Raw genomic sequence first — 25,002 nt, forward strand, 5'->3', positions numbered from 1 at the left:
TGGTGTCTGTGGACTGTGCTGGTGCTGCTAGCTACCTGGTGTCTGTGAACTCTGTTGGTGTCTTCCTGCTACCTGGTGTCTGTGAACTCTGTTGGTGTCTTCCTGCTACCTGGTGTCTGTGAACTCTGTTGGTGTCTTCCTGCTACCTGGTGTCTGTGAACTCTGTTGGTGTCTTCCTGCTACCTGGTGTCTGTGAACTCTGTTGGTGTCTTCCTGCTAGCTACCTGGTGTCTGTGGACTTTGCTGGTGTCTTCCTGCTAGCTACCTGGTGTCTGTGGACTTTGCTGGTGTCTTCCTGCTAGCTACCTGGTGTCTGTCAACTCTGTTGGTGCTGCTAGCTACCTGGTGTCTGTGGACTTTGCTGGTGTCTCGCCGACAACTGTGCTGGTGTCTGACAACTTTGGAGGTTTCTAGCTGAAGATGTTACTGGTGTCGATGTGAAGACTGCTGGTGTCTGTCTGAAGGTCGTGCACACCTGTGCACACCTGATGTTGTTGGGTTCATTGCCGGAGGGGGAGAGAAAGACCACGCGAGGGAGACAAGACTATTGAACGCAGTCCCCTTTAGAAAGCATCTTTCACACAGACCGACAAAAAGACACAGATGTAGGTAAGGAGGCTCGTGACCTGTTAAAGCTACGTGAAGACATACTTCTATGACGTCACTAGGGCAAACATTCCGAGCTTCACCTGCTGATTACGTGTGGAGCAGCGGCACGCCTGAGGTCAAAGGTTGAACGTGAATGCTCTATGTGATGGGCGTGAAAGTTTCCTGGTGAAGCTTTCCAAAAATAGCCGCTTGACTACAGTCGACTACAGGGTGGCCGCTTGACTATAGTCGACTACAGGGTGGCCGCTCGACTACAGTCGACTACAGGGTGGCCGCTTGACTACAGTCGACTACAGGGTGGCCGCTCGACTACAGTCGACTACAGGGTGGCCGCTCGACTACAGTCGACTACAGGGTGGCCGCTTGACTACAGTCGACTACAGGGTGGCCGCTTGACTATAGTCGACTACAGGGTGGCCGCTCGACTACAGTCGACTACAGGGTGGCCGCTCGACTACAGTCGACTACAGGGTGGCCGCTTGACTACAGTCGACTACAGGGTGGCCGCTCGACTACAGGATGGCCGCTCGACTACAGTCCACGTTGGTGACAGTTTAATTAGTTCAATCGCTTCACTCGAACGGTCATTGAGGGGAAGCGACTACCCCAGGACTGTGATCTGTCACCGCGACACTTACCACAAAAGACATGCGCACTATCACCTTCACTCATAGAAATAAAGTCAATAAAATGAAATCCTAACAGGAAACACATTGAAACTAAAACAGAAAAAAATGATCGCAGTCGATTTGGTAGTCGCAGCACTTTGAAGGACAACAACACCAACGACATCTTTCCTGTCTTTACAGACCATTAACATTAGTGCTATCCTGATGACATCATTAGTGTTATCCTGATTACACCATTACCTATGTCCTGATTATACCACTAGTGCGGTTAGCTCTCACAGCCGCTAGTTGACTGGCTGATGAAGTACTATACATAGACTATACATAGACTATATAGACTATACATAGACATTTTGTACTCTTCCCTTTGTTGCTGATTGTCTTCCTGAAAATAATGACAACAGATCGACTACAGCAAGTAGCGGATTCTGCCATCAATAACAACACAGCCGTCACGCTATGCTGATATGATTGATGGACTAGCTGGCTAGGAACCACAGCTAGCTGACCTTGTTGACCCTATCGCCCTGAGCATGGGGAAATAATATCGACATTCGATGTCAAGCATTAGACAGACGACACTGAGCTGATGACCAGCGGTGTGGTCAAGTCGGTGTCAGAACGGATAGAACTCCTTCAATACGGGTGTATGATTAAATTAAGCTGTAGGATAGAAGGGTGTGTGAGACAAGTCAGCTATAGGATAGGATAGAAGGGTGTGTGACACAAACAGGGTGTGTGACATGTGTGAGCTGTAGGATAGAAGGTTGTGTGACACAAGTCAGCTATAGGATAGGATATAAGGGTGTGTGACACAAGTCAGCTATAGGATAGGATATAAGGGTGTGTGACACAAACAGGGTGTGTGACATGTGTGAGCTATAGGATAGAAGGGTGTGTGACACAAGTCAGCTATAGGATAGAAGGGTGTGTGACATGTGTGAGCTATAGGATAGACGGGTGGGGAAGCTAGAAACAGTCAGCAGTTTAGCATGCTTGGGCTCCGTTGTCTTAGACAAATACTCAAACCGCAGGTACTCGTAGAATAGAATGGCGACACATCTCTCCACTCCACAACGAGACTCATGCGCTACCTGATCATCTCCATGGTCTGTCAACATGCGAGACATGCACCTGACGGACGACGATAAAGAGAAGACAGTTCTTGGGGAGGAAATGCAATGGGAGGATCCTACGTACCTCCAACAAACACTACTTGCAGTTACAAAAGAAAATCAAACAAAACCTACATTCCTCTGAAAAGCCTTGTCCACAGTGAAAACATTAAGGTCCATCCTGGTTAGACACTCCTGCAGTTACAGGACAACGGAGGGAGTGGGCGGATAAACAATGGCCTGACCTGTCATTCAGCTCCCCCCCACCTCCACAGAAGGTAGAAAACCGAGACAGCGAGAGTTTGGTAAGAACATGGCCTGGTGCCGTGTCACAGACACTCACCTGCACACCCAGCACTCATACAGCGCCTTCAACAAAGACAACTTAATTTGTCTCTTGCAGATCCTATGTAATTAAAAATATTAATTATAGGAAGACATGTTACTGCACTACTGCGTAGTAATACACGATAGGAGTAACAGAAGCAATAGCTCAACTCCTTTACATCCTGCGGCGACTCCTCATAATTACATAAACATTTAACTCCGCAGACTGCACTAATAGAATTTTTATTTGTTTTCAATCAACAGTCAGCCGGACCTGAAGAATAATAGTTCAGCGGGTACTCACAAGGTCACTGGTGAACAACGCTCACACACTGAGGCTGTAGTCCATGGACTGAAGTTCTGTCAACACAAACATAGACATTCCCCACTAATATAAGTACTCTCGACACAAACATAGACATTCCCCACTAATATAAGTACTCTCGACACAAACATAAACATTCCTCACTGATATAAGTGCTCTCGACACAAACATAAACATTCCTCACTGATATAAGTGCTCTCGACACAAACATAAACATTCCTCACTGATATAAGTACTCTCGACACAAACATATACATTCCCACTAATATAAGTGCTCTCGACACAAACATAGACATTTCCCACTAATATAAGTGCTCTCGACACAAACATAGACATTTCCCACTAATATAAGTGCTCTCGACACAAACATAGACATTTCCCACTAATATAAGTGCTCTCAACCCAAACATAGACATTTCCCACCAATATAAGTGCTCTCAACCCAAACATAGACATTTCCCACTAATATAAGTGCTCTCAACCCAAACATAGACATTTCCCACCAATATAAGTGCTCTCAACCCAAACATAGACATTTCCCACTAATATAAGTGCTCTCAACCCAAACATAGACATTTCCCACCAATATAAGTGCTCTCAACCCAAACATAGACATTTCCCACTAATAAAAGTGCTCTCAACCCAAACATAGACATTTCCCACTAATATAAGTGCTCTCAACCCAAACATAGACATTTTCCCAATGGCATCTTTAAAAAGAAAGCCGCCGCCTGTCGGGCTGGCGATGAACTCCTGCGCCGCCTTCTGGAGAGGGTGGACCACACATTCCTCTCTCTGTAACCCTGACTCTTGGGTCAAGAGTATTCAAACCGTCGAAGGTCGCATATTTGACACTTCTGTCGCTTTCCAGAGATCGAACTGTCATCTTGGACAGGTCTCTTGAAGTTGTTGACCTCCTTGACCTGTCCTTCATGATGACCTTTGTTGCAGCTCTCAGTTTGAATTCTTTTCTCTCGTTAGTGAGGGTCTCCTGCCCTGCTGGAACTGCTGGGGACACCTTGAGGGCTGAGGGTGTGGGTCGTGCTGCCCACTGTGAGGTAAGCACCGCTATAAGGAGCTTTGTGCCGGAAGTAGTTACACCTGTAGAATACACCCTACACCAGATGCTGATGCTAGCACCGCAGGAGGAGGTGAATGGTTTCCGCGATGAAAGTGCCCGCCAGGGTTCAATGCCCGCGTGTTGACAACCTGAGCAACTCTTCGGGTGAAGGGCAGTAGCCAGGTGTGGTGGACACCAAGGTGGGTGCCACGGAGCGGAAGCCTAAAGGAAAGGTCATCGCCAACGACAAAGCAGATATCCATGGAGGGTGATGACCCTTCACCTCACTGGTTTCATTCGGGGGTAGGGGAGACAGATGTCTGTTGATTTTGTGTTTTCTGTGCTGCTTGTCCATCCTGTCGTCTGCCTGAGGTTTTTGCTGGGATGTTTATCATCGTCTTCCGTAGTAGTCTTTCTTTGCCCTTTGCCTTTCCGGCTTGACCCTGTCCACTCCACTTTATTTCTAACGGTCGTCTTCCCGCGTGAAACTGGTCAGCGTGGTGGCGCTGGAAGCAGCTCCCCCTGATCCACAGTTAACACTGTCCTGAGTATTGAGTAATAATAACAATTGTGAACTAACTAAGTATCGCCGCTATCTGATCTACAATTAACCCTGTCCTGAGTACTGAGTTGTCTGTCCTTGCAGATGAACTAGCGGACTATCCCCGGTGTCTTTCTTTAGTCATGAAATATCAGAACAGTGATACCCCTCTGGCTGCTCTCTTCATCAATCACTCCACAGCATTTCTGTCAGTGTTGTGATGTACTGATCACTGTTTGATGTGTTTGTGTGTGCGTCCGTACAGCACAGAAGTGTTGGTGTGGAGGGCGCATCAAGGGTCGTGCAGAGAACAGAGACGAAACGAGTGCAGGAAGCACGGTCGTCACACGTGCATGACACCACCCACCCCTCCTTACAGCCATTCCACCCGGAACGACACCCTGGTGATGACTTGTCTTTGAAGAGAGGTGGTCATAGGAAGAACAGGCTCACACACGTGAAGGAGCGGACTGGTCTTCGTGCAGCAGCCTCCTCCCCATCTCTCGAGACCTTTGAGAGTTGCGGCCCTTGTCATCTATCCGTGTGCTCCCTTTCATTTTTCGTTCTCTCTTTCTTACTCTCTCTCTCTGTGCACTTAGACTAAAACAGTTTACCAAAGGAGTGATTCTACTTTCCTTTTCACACTTTTTTCTGGTTAGTCGCAGACATTGTTGATTCAGCGGGTCACGTAACCACTAATGATGTGTTGATTCACACAGCCACGTGACCAGTAATGACGTTGTGCGAAAACACAAGCAGTGCCCCCATGAACTGAGGAATGACGGGGTTAGCTCAATGACCCCTAGCATATAGGGTTCGTGATTAGCCCTGACAGCAGCTCTCGGCTACCACTCGGCTATTTTCTGGAGGCTTAGTTGGTGACGTTTACAGTGTAACACCAGGGTAACCACAACTGGCAACAAGTGCACATCAACAGACTGGGGACTAGGTACCAACTGTCACTACAGCCTGACATGTCACTACCTGTCACTAGAGCCTGTTGTATGGCATGTCACTACCTGTCACTAGAGCCTGACATGTCACTACCTGTCACTAGAGCCTGTTGTATGGCATGTCACTACCTGTCACTAGAGCCTGTTGTATGGCATGTCACTACCTGTCACTAGAGCCTGACATGTCACTACCTGTCACTAGAGCCTGACATGTCACTACCTGTCACTAGAGCCTGTTGTATGGCATGTCACTACCTGTCATTAGAGCCTGTTGTATGGCATGTCACTACCTGTCACCAGAACATATTGTATGACATGTCACTACCTGTCACCAGAACATATTGTATGACATGTCACTACCTGTCACCAATACAGTGAAGGGTTCAGCTCTCGTCTCAGACACACAGTTCTTTCTCTGCATGTGGCATCTGCCTTGTCTTGATATACCCTCAGTTGCTGGCTCGGTGTAAAACACTAATCTTCGACCTCCTAGCACGTCACTAGCTGTGATCAAAGGTTTAGTATAGGACACGTCACTAGCTGTGATCAGAGGTTTAGTATAGGACACGTCACTAGCTGTGATCAAAGGCTTGGCGCATGGCACGTCACTAGACTCGAGCTCATCAGCAAGAATGGAAAAGCAGAGGTAAGAGCAGGGGTGGGCAATTATTTTTCCCAAGGGGCCGCATGAGAAATTGGGATGTTTTAGAGGGCCGGACTAATATAGTTAACTCAGTTTTACCCAATACTGTATATATAGTATATTTACTGGCGGGCGGGCGGGCGGGTCGGTCAGAGACAGGAGGCGGGCCGGATCCGGCCCGCGGGCCGACCTTTGCCCAGGTCTGGGTAAGATTGATGACAAGAGATGAAAATTGTGACAAAAGGCCTGTCATGACATAGATGACACAGCAGTTGACGCAGAAGACTATGTCAACACGAGTTCCTTCAGTCAACGAAACCCACAGACCTGTCAAAGGTCTTCCTCCACTGCCCCTCCCGTCTAATGCAGCGAATCAGCGAATCAAGGAGCCGGTAACGTCCTTGTGTGCTGCATTGTTCGTGTCACGTGATAGCAGGCAGAGTATAAATACATCAATTATCTCCCTTGAACACCATCTGACCAGCCATTTTAAAACTTGACATTTAGTCAAAACTTGATAATCCACTTCCCCTTCTCTGTCTCTCCAGCATGTTACTATCCTCTTAGTTTAGGTCTGCAGGCTGAACTACGTTCATCAACACCACACCAAAGTTATTAATTATCTAAGCTAAGCTACAGAATGTTAGTGTCACGTGTTAGCTACACGACATGAGTGTGATGACAAGAGATTAGCTACACGATGTTAGTGTGACGACAAGAGCTTAGCTACACGATGTTAGTGTGATGACAAGAGCTTAGCTACACGGTGTTAGTGTGACGACAAGTTCTTAGCTACACGACATTAGTGTCACGACAAGAGCTTAGCTACACGATGTTAGTGTGACGACAAGTTCTTAGCTACACGACATTAGTGTCACGACAAGAGCTTAGCTACACGATGTTAGTGTGATGACAAGAGCTTAGCTACACGGTGTTAGTGGCACAAGAGCTACACGGTAGGCTACACACTGTACTGACTGACAAGAACTCTGACAGATCCTTTCACTGTTCAGTCACACCAAGACTGAGCTGTTCTCACCTGTTAGTCACACCAAGACTGAACTGTTCTCACCTGTTAGTCACACCAAGACTGAACTGTTCTCACCTGTTAGTCACACCAAGACTGAGCTGTTCTCACCTGTTAGTCACACCAAGACTGAACTGTTCTCACCTGTTAGTCACACCAAGACTGAGCTGTTCTCACCTGTTAGTCACACCAAGACTGAACTGTTCTCACCTGTTAGTCACACCAAGACTGAGCTGTTCTCACCTGTTAGTCACACCAAGACTGAGCTGTTCTCACCTGTTAGTCACACCAAGACTGAGCTGTTCTCACCTGTTAGTCACACCAAGACTGAACTGTTCTCACCTGTTAGTCACACCAAGACTTAGCTGTTCTCACCTGTTATTGTGAAGTAGGGATGACAGTGAAAGGCTGTTCACTACAATGACTCAAGGCACATTCTCAAAGAATCTGTAAGATATCTGGACTTGGGAAAGATTTTCGTCTTTTTTTAAAAGAAAAAAACTTGTTTTCGGAATAATTTTAAAACGCGGTTGCAAGCCATCCTGATAAACCAGATCAGCAGGAGGAGGAGACGAGTGCTCTCCCCTACAGCTGGCGTGTGGCGCCGTGACGTGTGATGACAGCTGCCCTCGCACGAGCCAGAACCGTCGTCTAGTGCGTGCTTGGTCCGTGATAGGTGACATCACTCACGGCCTCCGTGTGCAATTACCTGGCGGCGGAGGTAAATGTCAAGACAAGCCTCCGACATTGAAGTGTCTGGTGACGTAGATGGCTTTGTGTATGGAGTATAAATATTTCACATTTCTCTCGGATTTCTACTGCTGTGGAGTCCGAAATCTTTGACCGACAGTACTTCAGGATAAGACTTCAGTCATCACAGGAGGCAATTAGAGGCAGCTGTACAGGGCTGGAGGCAATTAGCAATTACAGCAATTAGAGGCAGCTGTATAGGGTAGCACAACAGCACAACAACACCACGACATATTGACATCCGCTCCACCAACCCCTCGTACAACCATGATTACTGATTACTTATGATTACTTGTACACTTATTAGCACACACCTGGGCTGTCCCATGAACTTTGATGTGAGCGGCTCGTGTCCTCCACTGAGACACGTTGTGAGAACAGGTAAGTACACCAGTCTACATGGCCTCATCTCATAACTGAAGACATCTCTGGGAGGCAGCCAAACACTTCAGCTTTAGGAGAAGAGAAGAGCCTCCCTGGAGTCCCCGTGTCCTCCGCATCCTTGTGAGGGTCTGGCACCCGGTGCTTGTGTGGGAGAGGGTGGGTTAGTGCTCACTGTCACGTGACACCTTCTCCACACAGACACGACCGCGATACATTCTCTCTCCATTGTGTTGTACCTCGTATTTGTCAGCTTTCACCTGACACAGGCCACTGGCACAAGATCACATTGTACCTAGTGACAACACAAGTCACAAGGATGTCGTGTTACACACATCTTTCAGACATGCCCTCTACTGAGGCTGGTAATATACACTCACTACTAGTGACTAGTGACAGTCGTACTAGTGATACAGTAGTGACTAGTAATACAGTCGTACTAGTGACTAGTGATACAGGCGTATAGTGATACAGTAGTGACTAGTGATACAGTAGTACTAGTGATACAGTCGCACTAGTGACTAGTGATACAGTAGTACTAGTGACTAGTGATACAGGCGTATAGTGATACAGTCGCACTAGTGACTAGTGATACAGTAGTACTAGTGACTAGTGATACTCACTACTAGTGACTAGTGATACAGTCGTACTCGTGATACAGTAGCACTAGTGACTTGTTATACAGTCGTACTAGTGACTAGTGACAGTCGTACTAGTGATACAGTAGTGACTAGTGACTAGTGATACAGTCGCACTAGTGATACTTACACTAGTGACTAGTTATACAGGCGCACTAGTGACTAGTTATACAGTCGCACTAGTGACTAGTGATAGTCGTACTAGTGATACAGTCGCACTAGTGACTAGTGATACAGCGTATTATAGGACTGATGCAGACGATTTTTTCCAGTTAACTACTAAAACGAGGCAGATGTGTGCATAGCTTCTGGTTTAGTCACACTCATTGTTTAGGCTCGCCGAGACTAACAGCGGAGGACTGCGCAAGAGACTCAGCGTTGGTCTCGGCAGACAGACAGTAGTCCACCTACACATCTGTGGTATCGTCAACTGGCGGTGAAGACTTTTGTCGGCAAAGTACCGACTATCACCTCAACCAGGGGTCGAGCCTATGTACAGAGGGAGAGACTCCGCCGAGCCACAGAAACCCGAGTAAAGTAAGAACATTTCCATTTTGAGTAATAAAAATAGATGGGAGGACAACGCCTCTCCCAGCCTGACACACACGACTGACACTAATTATTAAATTTCTTCAGCAAGTCTCACTGCCATCCACACAATCATCTAGTCAGATAGATATTCAATGTTCCTGTGGGTTACAAATGTCTACATGACAGCCAGTTCAAGGCTGTGTGTACCGTTACTGCTACAACCGACAGATGCATGTCACTAGATGTGTCGTGGCAAACTTGGCAGACAAGGTTGTGTTCAATCACAAAGTGTTCTGGATTATTTAATCCATGTAGGAATAATAACTTCACATGGCAGTTACTTCCTCGACCCCCCACCGGACCCCCACCGGACCCCCACCCGACACAGTACCCACGATTAATGATGAGGCAATAAGAACTCCTCGCAGTGCACATCCAAGGTGAGGGAGTGCTATGGTCTCCCGCCCTCACCAGAAGGCAGATCGACCACAAGACTATCACGGGAAAACCACTCCCACAAAATGCACTCCCCGACTCTAGGGGAGCTGTTGTGAGGAGTGCACTTACTACCCCGATGTTGTCAACTATGTCCATCAAAACAATGTTTCTGTCACAATGACAAACGTGGGCCAGTGCCACTGCAAGTCATTATTGTATTTATTATCCAAATTGTTTTTCAAAAATTCCGAGCACATTACACAGAATTCAGAGGGCGCTTTTAAATACTTATCTATATATTTATCCTACAGTGAAGCGCTTGACATTCTCAAAACCCTAACACATTCTCAAAAGTGTGATTGCAAAGCGACCACACAACAAAATAAAATCTTCTCATGTCATGTAATATGTCATGTAATACTATGCCATGTAATATTGTATCATGTAACATTATGCCAAGTAATACTATGTCATGTAACATCATGTCATGTAATACTATGTCATGTAATATGTCATGTAATACTGTATCATGTAATATTATGCCAAGTAATACTATGTCATGTAATATTATGCCAAGTAACATTATGTCATGTAATATTATGTCAGTATGCTGCAATATGCCTGACCTGGCTCACTCCAGTTTTTTACAGGTAGATTTTACAGTACGTATGTACTCGTCATATTATTGCAGCATGAAACTCACAGCAGACAAACATAAACTTTCCTCTGTTTTTATCTTTGTTCTCCGCCCCCCAATCCTACTGACGCACGCGCGCAAAGCATGATACACAGCTCGTCACTCTCAACTGTGATGTCATAGGATGATAAAGATAGCTTGTCAACATTGTCTACAGGTGAGGACAGCTTGTTAGCATTGTCTTCAGGTGAGGACAGCTTGTTAGCATAGCCTACAGGTGAGTACAGCTTGTCAGCATTGTCTACAGGTGAGGACAGCTTGTTAGCATTGTCTACAGGTGAGGACAGCTTGTCAACATTGTCTACAGGTGAGGACAGCTTGTTAGCATAGCCTACAGGTGAGTACAGCTTGTCAGCATTGTCTACAGGTGAGGACAGCTTGTTAGCATAGCCTACAGGTGAGTACAGCTTGTTAGTATAGCCTACAGGTGAGGACAGCTTGTTAGCATTGTCTACAGGTGAGGACAGCTTGTTAGCATAGCCTACAGGTGAGGACAGCTTGTTAGCATAGCCTACAGGTGAGTACAGCTTGTCAGCATTGTCTACAGGTGAGGACAGCTTGTTAGCATTGTCTACAGGTGAGGATAGCTTGTCAGCATTGTCTACAGGTGAGGACAGCTTGTTAGCATTGTCTACAGGTGAGGACAGCTTGTTAGCATTGTCTACAGGTGAGGAAAGCTTGTTAGCATAGCCTACAGGTGAGGACAGCTTGTCAGCATTGTCTACAGGTGAGGACAGCTTGTTAGCATAGCCTACAGGTGAGGACAGCTTGTCAGCATAGCCTACAGGTGAGGACAGCTTGTCAGCATAGCCTACAGGTGAGGACAGCTTGTCAGCATTGTCTACAGGTGAGGACAGCTTGTCAACATTGTCTACAGGTGAGGACAGCTTGTTAGCATTGTCTACAGGTGAGGACAGCTTGTCAGCATTGTCTACAGGTGAGGACAGCTTGTCAACATTGTCTACAGGTGAGGACAGCTTGTTAGCATAGCCTACAGGTGAGGGCAGCTTGTTAGCATTGTCTACAGGTGAGTACAGCTTGTCAGCATAGCCTACAGGTGAGGAAAGCTTGTTAACATTGTCTACAGGTGAGGACAGCTTGTCAGCATTGTCTACAGGTGAGGACAGCTTGTTAACATTGTCTACAGGTGAGGACAGCTTGTTAGCATAGCCTACAGGTGAGGACAGCTTGTCAGCATTGTCTACAGGTGAGGACAGCTTGTTAGCATTGTCTACAGGTGAGGACAGCTTGTCAACATTGTCTACAGGTGAGGACAGCTTGTCAGCATTGCCTACAGGTGAGTACAGCTTGTCAGCATTGTCTACAGGTGAGGACAGCTTGTCAGCATTGTCTACAGGTGAGGACAGCTTGTCAGCATTGTCTACAGGTGAGGACAGCTTGTCAACATTGTCTACAGGTGAGGACAGCTTGTCAACATTGTCTACAGGTGAGGACAGCTTGTCAACATTGTCTACAGGTGAGGACAGCTTGTCTGCATAGCCTACAGGTGAGTACAGCTTGTTAGCATTGTCTACAGGTGAGGACAGCTTGTCAACATTGTCTACAGGTGAAGACAGCTTGTCTGCATAGCCTAAGGGCCTGACGACAGGTGCTGTGAAGGTGACTTGAAAGAGTGATGGAACACAACCAAACACAATGTGTGAGGTCTGTGTACCAGCCGATGGGGCTCTACTAATACTCTATGATCAGGCGGTAAAAATACAGCCTGCATGTGCTGCCACCTATTGCTACACTGCATTACTAGCCACTGGGTTCTACTGCTGCAGTGTGTACATAGTATCCACAACGAGGTCGTTGTACTATATTATTATCATTAAAGAATAATGCCGGTCTCTTTTCTAGTACTCGGCTCGCAGCTCGGTATTGTTGGGACCTTTGAAACAGTCATTTATCGCTGTCAACATTACCTACACAGCTTTTCTTGTCTGCTCTCAATATTTTGAGAAACACCATCTCTGTTTCCTGATCTTTGGACGGGAGAAAGCACTGACCTAGCCAAACATTCCAGTGTTTCAGACAGCAGATGCACTGACCTAGCCAAAAATTCCAGTAGATGCATTGACCTAGCCAAACATTCCAGTGTTTCAGACAGCAGATGCACTGACCTAGCCAAACATTCCAGTAGAAGCACTGACCTAGCCAAACATTTCAGTAGATGCACTGACCTAGCCAAACACTTCAGTAGATGCACTGACCTAGCCAAACATTTCAGTGTTTCAGACAGTAGAAGCACTGACCTAGCCAAACATTCCAGTAGAAGCACTGACCTAGCCAAACATTTCAGTAGAAGCACTGACCTAGCCAAACATTCCAGTAGAAGCACTGACCTAGCCAAACATTCCAGTAGAAGCACTGACCTAGCCAAACATTCCAGTGTTTCAGACAGTAGATGCACTCTTGGCTGCTTGTGTCGCCAGCAAGTGGACACGTGGCACTTGTCTCTGCACCCTGGACAATGGCACCCGAGTTAGAAAATACTCGCCATGAGCTCAACGCCCTCTATTGTTTATTTCACTTTCACGAGGGCAGAAATCAGGTCAAGCTTCTGGCGTCATTAGCGGGAATGGAAGAAAGATGGAGAAATACAACTAAATCTCGTGGCCCACGTGGAATTGCGCTCGCTAGTCAGGCTTTCTTCAAACAAACTTTACCAAGTGCTCAGACAAAAGGGTCTAGCAATGAGTGCCACCTGTTTCAGCCAATCCAGAAAAAGAACGCCCGCTTCCCCCGGAACTACGTTTCCTGCTGGCGGTGGCCTGATGTCAGGAGAAGCGCGTGCAGCATTCCAACCACGCACTCCGCCTGCAGCCCGCCTGCCACCGCCTGCCACCCGTCTACCCCGCACCAACACCCCCACCCCTACTATTGATCCCCCCTCGACCTCTTGCTTGTCTGGTTGACCTGACGTGACCTGAGGTGACGTGACGTGACGTGTGTGCTGCAGTCCTCCAGGTCTCAAAAAATCTCAAACTTAAGCTATCACAACCTGTATCTTGAGAAGGTTGCATAGCTCATGCATGCACTTCAAATAATACATCTATCGCTGTGAAAAGTTACATCACCTGGTGAGTATGTAACCATTAACATGCTCATACTTTGAAAAGTTACATCAGCTGGTGAGTATGTAACCATTAATACGCTCATACTTTGAAAAGTTACATCAGCTGGTGAGCATGTAACCATTAATACGCTCATACTTTGAAAAGCTACATCAGCCGGAGAAGACCGAGAGACAAGAGGAAGCTAGCGACCGACACTCAGCAGGTAAGACAGGGTAGACTGCACGCGCACACACCCTAGGACTAAGCTGTAGAGACTTTGGTGATGCACCCCACTGTGTGCCTCTATGCACACGTCTGAAGGTAAAGACAGCCGAGGACTTGATCTCAGTGTGCGGTCACCTGACATGGACATAGTCGGGTAGCACCGCCCCTCGGTCGGGTACTTTCAGCTCACGCACCTGAGGCTGTTAGACATGGAACAAGCATTTCCGGCGCCCAGCCCCATCCCATTATACCGCGCGTGTCCCAAGTGAGGCGCTGCTTATCTCACAAGCGGCGCCTTCACAAGCACGTGACCTCCAGCTGACGTCACCAAATCCAAGGGAGGCGACTTCCTAGGAAGCGAAGGTGGAGTTGATGACTGTGCCTCAGACAGGAAGGGTGGTGGTAGTGGGGTGGGTGCAGGGTTGATGTCCGACCCCCGAGGCAGGGCTTAGAAGAGACAGGCGGTCTACAGGCGGTCTACAGACGGTCTATATGTGGTCTGGAAGCCATTGGCGGCGCTGCCAGACCTGCTGCAGCTGAGGACTCCATTGAAAGGTGTGATGCATGACTGTGTGCTTGAGAATGAGAGCGTGTGAGAGTAAGTATTGTCAGAATAAGTACTGTGTCACCATGTGCATTCTAAGGGAATGAATGCTGCATGACAAGGAAGACTGAACGACAATCGCTTGAGATGTGAAATTAATCGTTTATGAGAATAAATATTGTGCAATAAAAAAGGTTTTGGACAAATGCGCTATGAGAAGGAGAACTCCACAATTTATAGAAAATGACTAGCATGTGACAGTAAGATTGTGAAAACACGCCTTCCGTAAAATAAAACTTTGTGAAAATACGTTTTCTGAGAATAAAAGTGCAAAAACACTGAATATGCACGTGCGTGAAAATTAGGGAGGTAGAGGGCGGAGAGGTATCTGCGGTCAGTAGGCAGCACAGTTGCTGGCACGGTAGTTAGCATAGTAGTCAGTACAACAGTCAGCAGTCAACACAGTACTTAGCACGATAGCTAGCACAGTAGTCAGCACAGTAATTAGCAGTCATCACAGTACTTAGCACGGTAATCAGTACAACAGTCAGCAGTCATCACAGTACTTAGCACAGTAGTTAGCACATTGATTACCACAGAAGTCAGCACAGTAGTTAGTAGTCAGTACAGTAGTCAGTACAACAGTCAGCAGTCATCACAGTACTTAGCACAGTAGTTAGCACAGTAGTCAGCACAGTAGTTAGTAGTCAGTACAGTAGTCAGTACAACAGTCAGCAGTCAACACAGTACTTAGCACAGTAGTTAGCACATTGATTACCACAGAAGTCAGCACAGTAGTTAGTAGTCAGTACAGTAGTCAGTACAACAGTCAGCAGTCATCACAGTACTTAGCACAGTAGTTAGCACATTGATTACCACAGAAGTCAGCACAGTAGTTAGTAGTCAGTACAGTAGTCAGTACAACAGTCAGCCGTCATCACAGTACTTAGCACAGTAGCCTTGTCATCACAGGGGTCAGCAGTCATTAGTGTGCGATGAGCATGTGACCGGAAGAGGTCAGCCCCATTAGGTGAGGTGCTGGTCCATGCGTACACAAATCTCCGCAGTCGTCCACAGGCACTTTGCTAAAACACAGCTGCGAGTGTACAGCTGGATGCAGTTGCTTCCACAGATCATCACCAGCTTGTCTGTTGAGCTGATTACACACCTCTCGTGCACCTGTAGGCTCACCTGCAAGTCTTGAGTGAGGTGTGCTCATGAATTCTCAGGTATCGATGGACGGACTGTATATCGCAGGTATCGATTAGCTGACTGTGTAACACGGTCTTGGAGGTCACGTGACGGTGTAACAGCTGCCCCGGAAATCGACTGTCCTGAGGGTGTGAGCGAGAGACAGAGAGGGGAGAAGAGCTGAACACCACACTTAGGACCAGGCTGAGAAGATGGGAGCTGTGTTGACAATGTAAACAAGTAAGTACTTGAGACATCATCTTGCTGTGCCTCAGTCTGTGGTTTAGTACACTTGTCAGCTCTAGTCACTCCGCTAACCCAGTGTGTTAGTGAAGCCTTTCCGCGCGGGAATATTAGCCTGCTAATCCTACTACTGAATTGGTGTATCTTCATTCACACGAATTGTTTGACTTTTCACATGTGTCATGCTGGTGTATGTTAGCAAGAGAAATCTCTAATCTTGTCACAAGCACCCGAGACATCAACTGAGACTTGTCACATGTCTATGGTTCCTGCTACAAGCTCCAGTGTGGGTTACATTACAGTAGGGGTCATGTGAACAATACACATCACTGTGAGCTTCTTATACTAGAGTAGGGGGTCATGTGAACAACACATATCACTGTGAGCCTCTTATACTAGGAGGAGGTGTCATGGAGACAATACCCTAGTCCAGGGATGCCCAACCTACGGCCCGCGGGCCATATCCGGCGAAACTTCTGCCCACAGTGCAGAAAATCGGCATGTTAGTAATAAAAAAATAAATAAAAAACGAAAAAAGAGAAGAAGTATTTATCCCTACGTAGGGCGTTCCCAATCTTTTTTTTCGATGGACGAACATTTCGATTCAGTGCTCCGACTTGGTGTCTCTACGATGAGGCCGGACATTCAGAAGTTGGTTTCGGGAAAACAACTTCAAATATCTCACTAATTACTACATAATTAATGGTAAGTACAACTTGTTTCTAATAAAAAATGGTATCTGCTCTATTTTTTTTTTTTCTTTTTTGTATTTTTGCGGTGAAGTGGCCCGCGACACGGCTGTCCGAAATGGATATGGCCCGCAGGCCGAAAAAGGTTGGGCATCACTGCCCTAGTCATTCAAACTCATCACTCCCCCCCTCCCCCCACTTACCTATCCACCTAAACTCCTCTTAGTCACAGATCGACCACTTGTCCACCTAGCCACTCACCACACACACCTGCCTACATCCCTGTCTGGCTGAATCGAGCTACCTACAGCACATTAGATATCTGTTAGTACTTGTGTTCATGACTGATGGTCGCTGTAGGCTCATCAGGGTGCAGGCGGTGGGCGCGGCGACAATCGGTGGAACCGCTGGTCACGTGCCGCTGTTCCGGTTGATGTCCCCCTGACGTGCGCGCAGTCTTAATTACAATGTGAATCGTCAACACACTGACACACCACAGATGGAATACACTCCCAACTCGAAATATCAATAAAGAATAATTATGCTTGCAGGCAAACAGCTAAGTCACGAGCTACTGCAGCGTTGTCAGGTGCAAATATTCAAGCACACAAAGTAAGACACAGAAGGGAAATGATATTTACAAACTTGATATGTAAATAGAATCAGAAAGTGGTTAAAATGGTGTCGCCGGTAACACCTCATTGCTGACATGATACATCTTATCGTTGACAAAATAATCAAGTTTTAAACACACAGACTAATGCACTCCTGCAAGCATTCTCATACACACTCCTTCTCCTTCTCCTCCTCCCCCCAAAAAAGGGCACCCACAGACAGACGTGAAGACACAAATAGATTAGCATGCGAACACACGTACACACACACTCACACATGACACGCCTACCCCCTGACCCCGACACAAACCAGCGGACACACGGAGAGCGTCAGGTGCTGGCGCACACGTAGGTGAGGGACGTCAGCTAAGCCTCGACTGTTGTTGTTTGATTAACGGATTGACTGCTGTCCTACAACCTCTACATTGCTTCAGGTGGCGCCCCTCCCTACACATCGATATCAGCCAATCATCTCATCAGCTGCTGTTAGTCCGTTACGAGTAGTGGCAGTGTCAAACGTCAGCAGTTAGTAGTCTCCACCCAGCACCTCACTACAAATCTACCCGACTAGTCGCCTACCTATGGAAGCACAGTTTTCCGCCAGATGGCACTAGTATTATCATACATTATTATGTGAGTAAAGAGTTACATTAAATGTTAGTCGTAGTTTTCATGAAATAAACACAGAAGTATGAGTTCATGAATGCATGACAAGTTACGTACGGTCTTCATGAATCCACAAACAGGTATAATGTACATGTATATACATACACATACATACACATATACATACAAACTGTACTTTGAACAGTGGATGTGAGTACAAATCGTGTTACTATGCAGACAGTGGTACTGCATGTGTTTTAACACCACATCCCTCAATACAACTATGCCATGCTTTGAGTGCTGAAGAGATGTAGAAGTCGTATTGTAAGAAGACAGTGGCTGAAGTCGGGACACCGCACCTCCACCACCTCCACCACCTCCACCACCTCCACCACCTCCACTGTCTTTAACTGCTTTCCTCTCTCACTTGACATCATCATTTACGAGGATCGTGTAAAGAAGATTAGTGAGAGATTAGCTCAGCGCACCTGGAGATGAGGGCGAGACACAAGCCGGTAAAGCGACTTACAAATGCCATGCGTCGTGGGCGGAGATTGGGGAACATTCCCCACCCTGACCCCCCGCACCGAGCTACATACCACATATAGCGACCTCCTACCTGTAGCTCCGTGTCCGGCACCTCGCACACCTCTCGTTGGCGACAAATTCTTCATCACATCGCTGACGACACAGGTCATCATTTCTCTCCCCTGACCTCCATTGTGACCTATGTGCTCAAGCGTGTAAGGGAGAGCATTTGTGACTTGTGGTGTGTCACTTGGGAATTATGGTAGTCACAAAAACAAGTGGACTTCACAAAGGAAGTCTGAAGATCCTTTGAGGCTGGAGTCACTTGGGCAACAGACAATTGACCTCACAGAAATTTATGTCCACACGTAGCGGCAGGTAGTTTTACTGGCCACACACTGAGCCACTGAAATAGTAATTAGTTGCTGACCCCGGCAGGTGTAAATAACATTTACAGGTGTAAATAACATTTACTGGCCACACACTGAGCCACTGAAATAGTAATTAGTTGCTGACCCCGGCAGGTGTAAATAACATTTACAGGTGTAAATAACATTTACTGGCCACACACTGAGCCACTGAAATAGTAATTAGTTGCTGACCCCGGCAGGTGTAAATAACATTTACAGGTGTAAATAACATTCACTGGCCACACACTGAGCCACTGAAATAGTAATTAGTTGCTGACCCCGGCAGGTGTAAATAACATTTACAGGTGTAAATAACATCACTGGCCACACACTGAGCCACTGAAATAGTAATTAGTTGCTGACCCCGCCAGGTGTAAATAACATTTACAAGTGTAAATAACATTTACTGCCCATGTAAGCACAACCGATGTACAATAACATGTACATTTTATACAGAGAGAATTAGAAGAGAATTATTGCCCACATACAGCACACTAGATGTTCACTGAGTGTTCACACACGGTACAAGTGACAGTTACTTACGGCCACACACGACAGCACTGACATCAATAATTACATTCAGACAACACAGCTGATGTCTATGTAGTGTCTACACACTGTACAGTAATAACTAATAGCACACACAGCTACCCTGAAATAACTATCACTACCCACACACTGCAGGACTGATACACGTGTACAGCGCGCGCACACACACACACACAGACACACACAGAGAAGCACACACACACAGACACACACACAGGCACACACACACACAGACACACACACACACACACACACAGGCACACACACACACACACACACACACACACACACACACACACAGAAGCACACACACAGACACACACAGGCACACACACATACACACACACACAGACACACACACAGGCACACACAGACAGGCACTCACACACACACGCACACACACACACAGGCACACACACAAGCACACACACCAAGGCACACACAGACAGGCACACACACACACATCTTGCCATTCACATGAACTCAAAGGCAGGAATGGCATCACTCAACAGACGTGCACAAAAATGCGTAAACAACTCACATTTAGATTTTATAAAATCATTCATGACCTCAATGCCATCATCATCATCTTCATCGCCTTTTCTTTTCCAAGAATTCCAGAAAATGGCTGCCGGCCCTGCCAGCTCCTGGTCTGATCGCCAACGACTGGTCCCCGAGAGAGAGCAGAGGTCAAGTGAGGAGCAGGTAGACTGGGTTGCGGGCGTGGTCAGTCATCTGGCCCTGGGGCTCGCGCTGCTGGGTCTGGCTTTCGCGGCATTTGGCTTTTTGTACCCACGTGACCTGCATCGCGATGCTGGCGCCACCGCACGCGAGAACGAGTCTGCAGACGAGGCCTACATGAAGCTGTCAACCGCCCTGGACGCCGTCATCATCACAGGTACCTGACTTCTTCACTCGCAACCTCTCAGTCTGGTATCTTAGAGATATTATGTGCTCTGTGTGTACATCATCGTTGTCGTCGTCGTCATCATCATCATCGTCATCCAGAGATACACAGGTACTTAGCTTTATCTTACCGCCTCGTACGTTACAGCTGGCATATTGTACTTCCATATTGTACCGCCCTAGTTACCGCCGCCTACGTTACAGCTGGCATATTGTACCGCCCTAGTTACCGCCCTAGTTACCGCCCTTGTTACCACCCTAGTTACCGCCGCCTACATTACAGCTGGCGTATTGTACCGCCCTTGTTACCGCCCTAGTTACCGCCCTTGTTACCGCCCTAGTTACCGCCGCCTGCATTACAGCTGGCATATTGTACCGCCTAGTTACCGCCCTTGTTACCACTCCTACATTACAGTTTCCGTTACTGTCTCGCTCAGTGGTTAGCCTCTGCTTCTGTCTTCGCTTCATTAGTCGTCCCTTTGTTCCTGTCTCACTTCAGTGAGTAGTCTGTAGAGTACTTTCTGTTCTCAGCTGTGGTCTCTCTGCTACTGTCTTTGTTTACTAACTGTCCTCGTGAGTGGACAATGGCACTGCTGTGGTCAGTGTGTCATCCTTGTTACTGTGTGTCATTGCGTGTGTGCTTATTTGTGTCTGTGTGTGATTGAGTGTGTATTTGTGTGTCTGGGATTTTTTTGTTTTAGAAAGTCTGTGTTGCTCTGCCCGCTCGCCTCAGTCTTACAGATTCTCTCACAGATTTTGATTGTTGGCGAGCGCGCGCACACACACACAAGTACACAGCGAGTGACAGTGTTGTACACTAATACCAAACTGTTGAATATTTAGTCGGTGCTAACTTTCTTTAAAATGAGTATTATGAACACCTGTTGATGTTTTAGACTTGTCTTCACAGGTATGATCATGATCGCCTTGGGTGGCCTGATACTAGCCGCCCTCTTCACAAACTCAGTCTTGTGTGACCAATGCCGGGCAAAGAAAACACCCAGCGGGCACCAGACTGAGGCAGTGACGTCATACCACAGCATGACAGCCATCAACGGTGCACAACAGCTGACCACAAGCCTTCCGCCAAACCCTCCGACACAGTCATCGCATCGAACTGCTGCCGTCTTGGACTACGGCACCGTACTGTCCACACTTCAGTGATCACGTGACTACAACACCGTACTGTCCACACGTCAGTGATCACGTGACTACGGCACCGTACTGTCCACACGTCAGTGATCACGTGACTACTGCACCGTACTGTCCTCAATTCAGTGATCACGTGACTACGACACCGTACTGTCCACATGTCAGTGATCACGTGACTACACCGTACTGTCCAACGTCAGTGATCCGTGACTACGGCACCGTACTGTCACATGTCATGATCACGTGACTACGACACCGTACTGTCCACATGTCAGTGATCACGTGACTACGACACCGTACTGTCCACACTTCAGTGATCACGGACTACGACACCGTACTGTCCACACGTCAGTGATCACGTGACTACTGCACCGTACTGTCCACACGTCAGTGATCACGTGACTACGACACCGTACTGTCCACACGTCAGTGATCACGTGACTACTGCACCGTACTGTCCTCAATTCAGTGATCACGTGACTACGACACCGTACTGTCCACACGTCAGTGATCACGTGACTACGGCACCGTACTGTCCACACGTCAGTGATCACGTGACTACTGCACCGTACTGTCCTCAATTCAGTGATCACGTGACTACGACACCGTACTGTCCACATGTCAGTGATCACGTGACTACGACCACCGTACTGTCACGTCACGTGATCACGTGACTACGACACCGTACTGTCCACACGTCAGTAATCACGTGACTACGACACCGTACTGTCCACATGTCAGTGATCACGTGACTACGACACCGTACTGTCCACACGTCAGTGATCACGTGACTACGACACCGTACTGTCCACATGTCAGTGATCACGTGACTACGACACCGTACTGTCCACACGTCAGTGATCACGTGACTACGGCACCGTACTGTCCACATGTCAGTGATCATGGCAGTGAGGGTTATGTTGCTCATGGCACACACGTCATTGCTGACATGATATACATATGATGGCTGACGTGACACAGGCGTCATTACTGATATGATGCGTCTTATCGTTGACATGACACACGTCTGAGCACTGACATGACATCTTGAACACTGACAGCGGGCAAGAGCTCGGTGCGTGAGGCATCACCAAGGGCATGAGATCGTCAGCGACCTGACTGTGGCTGTAGGGACGGTTGATCGTAGGACACTTACTCGTTGTGTAATGAGGCTCTACACAAACTTTGCTCATTACTCGTAGTGCAGCATGGGTAGCGGGAGTAGCAGGGGTAGCATGGGGAGGAGGGGTAGGAGGGGTAGCATGGATAGCGTGGGTAGCATGGGTAGGAGGGGTAGCATGGATAGCGTGGGTAGCATGGGTAGCATGGATCTTTCCTCAATATTGTTGTTTATGACCTTACAAGACCCACAACGTTGGTACAGTGCGGGTGTCCGGTAGTGCAGTGGTTTAAACATGTTTATCTGTTTTGTCTTATCTACATTTAATTCCAAAAGATTCTCTAATGTACAAAATGTTGTAATGCATTTCGGCGATCTTGCTTCTGCCCTCCTACAGATTTAAGAATGAAGTAACATCTGACAAATTAAAAAAAAATATTCTCACAATTTCTCAGCCGTCTGTGTACCAGCAACTGTAGCGGACATCAGAGTCACGTGGTAGCGGACATCATGTTCAAATTTCTGGAAAAAATTGTTCTTCCTCAGCTTCTTGTACACGAGGATCAAAGTCAGTCCATTGCAGTCCGCTTGAAGAAATGGCCACAGCAGTGAATCTGCACAGTTTTGGAGACGAAGATATTTCAAACGAAAACTTTATTTATAGTTTGTACAACAGTTTGCATGTGTTATACACACTGGGAAAACAGTGACACACGCTGACCACCGGTGACACACGCCTGACACAAACAACTAAACTACCGGTGACACACGTCACACACGTCTGACACAAACAACTAAACAACCGGTGACACACGTCACACACGCCTGACACAAACAGCTAAACTACCGGTGACACACGCCTGACACAAGCAGCTAAACTATCGGTGACACACGCCTGACACAAACAGCTAAACTATCGGTGACACACACGCCTGACACAAACAACTAAACTACCGGTGACACACACGCCTGACACAACTAAACAACCGGTGACACACGCCTGACACAAACAACTAAACTACCGGTGACACGCACCTGACACAAACAACTAAACAACTGGTGACACACGTCACACACGGCTGACACAAACAACTAAACAACCGGTGACACACGTCACACACGCCTGACACAAACAACTAAACAACCGGTGACACACTGAGGTCACTGTTCAGGCGTAGGCGCACACTAGTGTTGTGTCATTTAAGTCTGTTCCATCTTTTTCCTTGAAAACAATGAGTATCACAGCGTAGCTTCACAATTAAAGATCCAACAGGAACTGCTACAACAGGAACTGCTACAACTAACCCTGACTATCTGTAAGCGTGTGTCTGTGGCTGTTGTAGTCTGTACAGCTGATGTCACGGACGCCGGTGCTGTCACAGGCAAGACACACACACACACGTGCGCACGTGTCAACACAAAACAACGGTTGTCTGAGGCTGTCGACGTGATGCCAGTGAGTTGCTCGAATGGCTTACAGATTACAAAAGACATTTACATAAATAACAGCTCGCCTCTACACAATACTCTACAGGCGACACACATGGTGATACATACAATGTTTACACACTTCGCTCTTCATCTTCATCTCAACTCTCGTCGTCTGTGTAGGAAACTAACGGCTCTCACAGTTCTGTTCCTCAACACAAAGTTCCGGTTATATAACCTCAGTTATAGTCGCACCAGACGTTGAGAGCTACACTTACAGTTTGCTGGCGACATGAAGTGCACTCGTCTACACTGCTGGGTGTCTGACCTGAGGCCATGGCGGATTTGTCTAGATGTCTAGATTTGTCTACATGTTGTCCGCCATCAGCAGGCCTCAACAGCTGCTCGTACACACACAAACAATAAACCTTGGCTAGGCAAGATATTACTACTGGCATCTACCTTTCTATCTTACAACACGACGTCCTCCCTCATGTCCGCCGATGCCGTCTGCTCCTTGTACATGTCGCTAGAGTGATCTCCCTTTCCTCGCTGACACTCATCGACACATGTTATCTACCATCGTAATTCGCAAACAGCGAAGGGACTCAACTAACTTTACAACATGGAGGCACAGACTGAGCCGTGACAGCTGAACATGATTCCCATTTTATCAAATATCAGTGTATGCAAATAACCCTGAATATTACATATCAAACATGAGTAGATAACATGTGTCGATGAGTGAGTGTCAGCGAGTAAAGGGAGATCACTCTAGCGATATGTACAAATAATCCTGGATATTAGGTACCAGATATGAATTTATACAGATAACTTGAATATAAATGTTAAACATGAGTAGATAACATGTTATGGTAGATAACATGTGTCGATGAGTGAGTGTCAGCGAGTAAAGGGAGATCACTCTAGCGATATGTACAAATAATCCTGAATATTAGATACCAGATATGAATTTATACAGATAACTCTGAATATTAAATATCAAACATGAGTATATACAAATAATCCTGAATATTAGATACCAGATATGAATTTATACAGATAACTCTG

The 25,002-nt window shown here is 47.0% G+C and overlaps 1 protein-coding gene and 1 long non-coding RNA gene across 2 annotated transcripts; one reads left to right on the forward strand and one right to left on the reverse strand.

Annotated features, from left to right (window-relative positions):
- Nucleotides 1-2,914: 2,914 nt before the first annotated feature.
- LOC112573270 lies at nt 2,915-24,654 on the reverse strand. The gene is made up of 3 exons (XR_003101195.1): nt 24,394-24,654; nt 22,949-23,117; nt 2,915-3,040 (listed from the first exon to the last, which is right to left on the reverse strand). It is a non-coding gene; the product is annotated as an uncharacterized LOC112573270 (long non-coding RNA).
- LOC112573269 lies at nt 15,775-21,556 on the forward strand. Its single transcript, XM_025253482.1, has 3 exons — nt 15,775-15,926; nt 19,939-20,223; nt 21,142-21,556. The coding sequence occupies exons 2-3, from the start codon at nt 19,950-19,952 to the stop codon at nt 21,393-21,395; spliced, it is 528 nt and encodes a 175-aa protein (XP_025109267.1). The 5' UTR covers nt 15,775-15,926; nt 19,939-19,949; the 3' UTR covers nt 21,396-21,556.
- Nucleotides 24,655-25,002: the final 348 nt, after the last annotated feature.

This window comes from Pomacea canaliculata, linkage group LG10 (genome assembly GCF_003073045.1).
Source record: "Pomacea canaliculata isolate SZHN2017 linkage group LG10, ASM307304v1, whole genome shotgun sequence".
Taxonomy (NCBI): Eukaryota; Metazoa; Mollusca; class Gastropoda; order Architaenioglossa; family Ampullariidae; genus Pomacea; species Pomacea canaliculata.

What these genes read in the sequence shown, in the direction of transcription:
- LOC112573269 (XM_025253482.1), top strand. Translation starts at nt 19,950, where the DNA reads ATGGCTGCCGGCCCTGCCAGCTCCTGGTCTGATCGCCAACGACTGGTC. An exon ending in GGACGCCGTCATCATCACAG is followed by an intron (nt 20,224 to 21,141) that starts GTACCTGACTTC and finishes TTGTCTTCACAG; the next exon opens with GTATGATCATGATCGCCTTG.